Source organism: Enhydra lutris, unplaced genomic scaffold (genome assembly GCF_002288905.1).
Source record: "Enhydra lutris kenyoni isolate GAN:26980312 unplaced genomic scaffold, ASM228890v2 scaffoldscaffold58, whole genome shotgun sequence".
Taxonomy (NCBI): Eukaryota; Metazoa; Chordata; class Mammalia; order Carnivora; family Mustelidae; genus Enhydra; species Enhydra lutris.
The window spans coordinates 14,423,600-14,429,599 of NW_019154142.1; the positions used below are offsets into that span (position 1 = coordinate 14,423,600).

At 45.5% G+C, this 6,000-nt stretch overlaps 1 protein-coding gene across 1 annotated transcript in view; it reads left to right on the plus strand.

Moving 5' to 3' along the window:
* LOC111158312 (single-minded family bHLH transcription factor 1) overlaps positions 1-4,413 on the plus strand; it is a 64,325-nt gene extending 59,912 nt beyond the window's left edge. The window contains exons 10-11 of the mRNA XM_022520283.1: positions 1,224-1,626; positions 3,683-4,413. Coding sequence (XP_022375991.1) covers positions 1,224-1,626; positions 3,683-4,413 — 1,134 coding nt within the window. The remainder of the gene's footprint in view (positions 1-1,223; positions 1,627-3,682) is intronic.
* Positions 4,414-6,000: the final 1,587 nt, after the last annotated feature.

Consider the following 6,000-nt stretch of genomic DNA (forward strand, 5'->3'; position numbering starts at 1 on the left):
TGGGAATGTCTCTAACACTGAATCCTTTTCTCTCTCCTCTCTTCCTTGACAGTGTTTTCTCTGTAAAACATGGTTGGAGGGTAGGCTTTGAGCCAGATGGACCGCAGGTGGCTGTTCCATCTTATTAGAACACTCAGTGATTCAGTTTTCCCATCTGTAAAATGGAGTGCTGTTACTGCTCGGGGGGTTGTGAGGATTCAGTGATGGAATGTATGTACCATGATTAGCAACCGCCAGACACACTGTAAGGTCTCAATAAATGGCACCTACGATTGTCAGAACAAGTAACCTCTGTATGGGACCTAGACTTGTGTTTAGCTTTGTGTAACCAAAAACTGGTAGAAACTATATTATTAATTTGAGTGGCTCATGAGGAACTTCCAACTGAGCCTATCTCCTAGGGAGGTCTGCCAAACCTCTGGCATTTTCTTTCAATGCCAGATTAGATAACTGACAGCAGATGAACAGTATGACTCCAACGAGGCCAGTATTGTGCGGCTGTTTTATCCTGAGGATCCCATGCATACGTGGAGTTTTACCTAGGAAAGCAAGAAATGCCTCCTAGTGACTGGGTTCAGCCCATATGCACCAGTCTTTTTAAAAGTTATATTGCCATGGAATTAGTTAAGCCTTCATTAGTTGTCTGAGCATGTATCCAGCATGGCCCTCGGGGAGTTCACAGGCCAGTGTGAAGAGTGAAGGTAACAGCACTTCGGGCCTTATTTTTCTTTTGTTTTTAAATTAAGAAAAAAAAATCTGAACGGCGAATGGGAATGAAATATGGAGCTTTCTTGGGCTCTCCCTCTGGCAATACCATGTGGGAAGGGATGAAGGACTTGGGTTTGAATTTTGACTCTGCCACCTGCTCCCCTGTGGCCTTGAGCAAATCATTTTCTCTATTGGGCCTTAGTTTCTCTATTCATGCAATGGTTCACTAATATCTTCGTTAAAGGGTTGATAGAAGAACGAGGTGAGGTCACGCACGTGAAGCCCGTCTGCTGTGCCTGGTGTTTAGTTCCTTCATCCCTGACATTACCTCATTTACCTCCTGCGGGACTGATTAAGTGATTCCCAGTGCCCAGTGTGGGGCCAGAGTTTGTAGAGTTTATTTTGGTGCCTTTAAGCCCAACATGACCTTCATGGTATATGGCTGAGTAAAAAGGCTTTCTCCCCCCCCGCCTTTTTTTTTTTGAAATGTACTTTATTCATTCTCTTGGTTTCAGTATTCAGGATTTCACACGGAAAGATCTGAGTCTGATCACGACAGCCAGTGGGGTGGAAGTCCCCTGACCGACACGGCCTCTCCTCAGCTCCTGGACCCCGCAGAGAGACCGGGCTCTCAGCACGACGCATCGTGCGCCTACAGACAGTTCTCTGACCGCAGCTCTCTCTGCTACGGCTTTGCGCTGGACCATTCCAGGCTGGTGGAGGAGAGGCATTTCCACACGCAGGCCTGCGAGGGTGGCCGGTGTGAGGCAGGCAGGTACTTCCTGGGAACGCCGCAGGCCGGGAGGGAGCCCTGGTGGGGCTCTCGCGCAGCCTTGCCCCTGACCAAGTCTTCCCCAGAGAGCAGAGAAGCCTATGAAAACAGCATGCCTCACATCGCTTCCATCCACAGGATCCACGGTAAGGGCAGCTGAAATGAGTCCTGAGCTGGCAGCATTGGGCCCCTGGGCTGGTTTCTGAGAGTCTAGGTTTGACGCCGCAGGGACTGACCCAGCGGTTTTCTCCTTTGAATTGATAAATCCGGAACTGGCATCAGTGGGCTTTTACAAGGGGCAGCCACTCTTTTTAAGTGTATGAATCTTGCTCATGCTTGCCAGGTGCATTTATTTTTGGCATGTGAGTAAAAATGATTCCCAGTGTAAACATCATAAAAACTGTAGAAATTAAGTGAAAGTCAGATATTGAGTAAGTCTGTTGAACATGGAATATGTATGTGTTTAAATTTCTTGCGTATGATTTTCTTCTGTATTCTGATGCTTCAAAAGTAGACCTCTGTAGTTTTGGGGGTCATCAGCAGTGCTTCTCAATGAGGCCACCACTGACCTCCTGGGGAGTCCAGGCTTTGCTGTACGGTCTGTCGCTCACTTCACAGGTGGTTGAACCCTCTGCTGGGCATTAAATATGGTAACCACCCCCTCCTGCATTATGATAAAAACCCATAGTGTCTTCTGTGGGTGAAAGATGGAATGATATATAGAACCCATGGAAATTTTCACCCTGGGATTATTGTACAGTTTTACGACCACATAGAAACGGGCACTGTGGTGGAAGCTTTTAGGGTCAGTAACGTTCTTCTTTGTTCATTTCAAAGTAAACTGGTGAGGGAGAGCCCGTTCTGTCCATTCCAGGCTTGGGCCCAGACAGGTCTCTGACACCCTCCCTGTTTCATTAAAAGTCAGTGACATTAAGGTTGATCTAACAGGGTAATATTACCCTTCTGGCTGGGTCTTTAGGGTGGGAAACGTGCTGAACAATGTTGTCATTCACCCGTAGTCTCTGTCAAACACCACCCAGGCACTGACGGCCTTCCACGAAGGATTTTCATTTGTTTCTGTTTTTGCTTTTTATTTTTCTGCTTTTGCTTTGAGTTTCTCTAGTGTGGTAGACTGGTAATGGAAACCCAGGGCAAAGGGCAATTGCTTGCCAAAGAATGGAGTGAAGCGAAAATCCCGGCTTAACCTACATGGTCTGGAAGAAAATATTAGAAATAAAATAAGAAGAAAGAGGAAAAGGAAAGCAATGAACAGTGTGATCCAGGGCTTCTTTTCTGCATTAAGCAGTTTACAGCTTTCATATGTCCCTTCCTGCTTTTCTTTTCCCCTTTTATATTGACTTCACACTGCTTTAAGAATAATGTAGCTTATGGAATATATTTTGGATGCATTGTTCCTGTATTAGATCTCGCTCTGGGGTTCAGAACAGATTGCTATTAACATTTTAAATATTTATTTGTTCTTTACCTTGCTTCAGAAACTAAGATACCAGAGTTACTGTATGAGTATATATGAAACTGAGATTTTTATCTCTAGATTTGAAGAGACAATATTTATATTTTTGATTGGGACAAGATATCTATATCCATGCATGCATATACACATATCTGTACTTATGAATATATATGTATTTATCTAACCCTCGAATGGTTTTAAAACTAACATTAGAGCTTTATTGTAATTCTACTTAGGATACACTTAATGATTTTAACATTTTAGATGATTTATTTGGAATTGGGAAGGTAGTTCAGTCTCTATCATCATCTTCCTCAAACTCAATGGGAAGCATTTTCTAAGCATAACATTTCTCTAGAAAGTCTCATCAATCAAATGTTATGTATGCATTTTTCTTTTATTATTTGCAGTCAGACAGGTCCAACGATATGCATACATGGAGAAGTATAAACACTCGTATCATTTTGTTAATTGGCCTCTAGGACCCATGGGCAAGGTTTACTTTCTAAAAAACTTGTGATAAACTTCATCTGCACTTAAAAGCCACTGAAAACTGTGAATGCCAGTACAATACATTGACGCTTTGTCATGCGAGCCCATGTCTGTTTCAAATATTGGTGCATATATTTAAAATGAAAGATGAAGTTTTCTTTTAATAGGAAAAAGAAACACACAGTTTTGGGGGTCAATTTTGAGACCACTTACTTTTTCCTTTTTCTAATTTCTAGGGCGAGGTCATTGGGATGAAGATAGTGTGGTCAGTTCTCCAGACCCTGGGTCTGCCAGCGAATCAGGTGACCGATACCGCACTGAGCAGTATCAAAGTAGCCCACACGAACCTAGCAAAATTGAAACTCTGATAAGAGCCACCCAGCAAATGATTAAAGAAGAAGAGAACAGATTGCAGCTAAGGAAGGCCCCCCCAGACCAATTGGCTTCCATTAATGGAGCTGGGAAAAAACACTCCCTCTGTTTTGCAAACTACCAACAGCCCCCGCCAGCAGGGGAAGTCTGCCACAGCTCGGCTCTTGCCAGCACTTCACCGTGTGACCACATCCAGCAGAGAGAGGGAAAGATGCTGAGCCCCCACGAAAATGACTATGACAACAGTCCCACTGCACTGTCTCGAATCAGTAGTCCCAATTCGGATCGCATTTCAAAATCCAGTTTGATCCTAGCTAAAGACTATCTACATTCGGATATGTCTCCACATCAGACAGCAGGAGACCATCCTGCCGTCTCTCCAAACTGCTTTGGTTCTCACCGGCAGTATTTTGATAAGCACGCTTACACATTAACTGGATATGCCCTGGAGCACTTATATGACAGTGAAACCATTAGAAACTATTCCTTGGGTTGTAATGGCTCACACTTTGATGTCGCTTCCCATCTAAGGATGCAGCCAGACCCTGCACAAGGACACAAGGGAACATCTGTTATAATAACCAATGGAAGCTGATGTTTTTCTAAAATATTGTGTTCTTTAAGGCTCTCTGAAACATATTTATAGTTTAATGCCCCATTACCAGCATTTACTATGCCACAGATGGTTAGAGAGGATAATTTAAGTTACTGGATATTTGACATGTGTTCCTGCAAAATCAAAGAGCACTAGCATTCAGGGTTACACGCAGATAATGGAGTTAAATGAATACATAAATTGCCCCTCTAATTATATGGGAACCAGAATAGATAAATTTTAATTTGAGAAGTACTCGTGTAGATTAAGTGAGCATATATACCACATTAAAGGACTGGTAGAAGACAGCATTGCACTGTGATGCTCCAGTAAACCTCACACACACTGACCACCCTCCACACACTGCTGTGTACACTTTACATGCAGAAATGTTGACTGTATACCTTAAATACAACCCAAATGGGTAAGTTTTCTTAACCCTAGCACATTAAGCTTATTAAAGAAATTTCCATTCCTAAAATAACTGAGAGAAAGAGAGAGAGCTACATCTTGTAAACTGGTTTCTTGGTTGTGATATCAACCAGTCAACCCATTTGGTTCAGGCATAAATTAGGGAAATGGTTCCGGGTGTGGTACAAGAATGAGTTTCCACCTGGTATCCATTATAAGCAATCAGGAAGTGGTGATTTTTCACCTTACTTTTGAGTTAGACGAGGAACAGGATCACACTGACATAGCAGTAAGGGTTTTCTAAGTAAAAGGACTAAAATGTTGGGACACACATCGAAAGCCTGGTGTGCCCAGTTGGAAATAGTTTAGGAAAGATGGAAAGGCCAGAGACAGAGAGAAATGAAATGGTATCTCAACACAAAAATTTAAGCCTCTAAATACGTAATCAATATATTTGAGGCTATAAAACCAACCAAATAAAAGACTCAAACCAATTCACCAAGCAAAAAAAGGCTGATAAGTACAAAAAAGAACTAAGGAAAGCCAGTGGAGGGCTACATGTAAATCTTCTCCGGCGATGAATTCAGTGTCGCTGGGGTTTCAGAGAAACGTGAAAGAGAAAGCGCAACAGCGGCGGGTGCAAGCAGTGGGCCCCACCACTTGCCAATGGGAATGGCGCGGCCGCGAACTCGGCCTTTGGGTGACTCGCGCTCGCAGTCTGGGCGACTCCAGCCTCGTCGCCAGGAGCCCCAGTCCCCCGGCTCGACCTCTGCGGCCTCAGGCCGCAGCCCGCCGCTTTCGGACGCGCGGGGCACAGCGGGGCCAGCCCTCGGGACTGGGTGCGTAGCCACTCGACCCCAGGGAGAGCGGGGAAGCGAGGGTCCTGCACATCACCCGCGAGGCCCCTGGAGGCCGGGAGCAGCGGCCGCTGCCGGGCATTGCCGACACCGGTGCCCAGGGCTCGTCAGGAGCGCTGCAGCCACGCGGGTAGCCGAGAGGCGAGCCAGGAGCCGGGGCGCGCAGGGGGTGGTTCGGGTCGTGCTCGCGTCACTCAGCCCGGCCGGCCAATGAGCGCCTCTTCCCGCGGCAGGGCGAGCCAATTGGACGCGCGGAAGTTTGTGAATGGCATTAAGGGAGGGCGGGAGAGAGGGAGCCCGGGAGTGAAGTTGAAGCTAA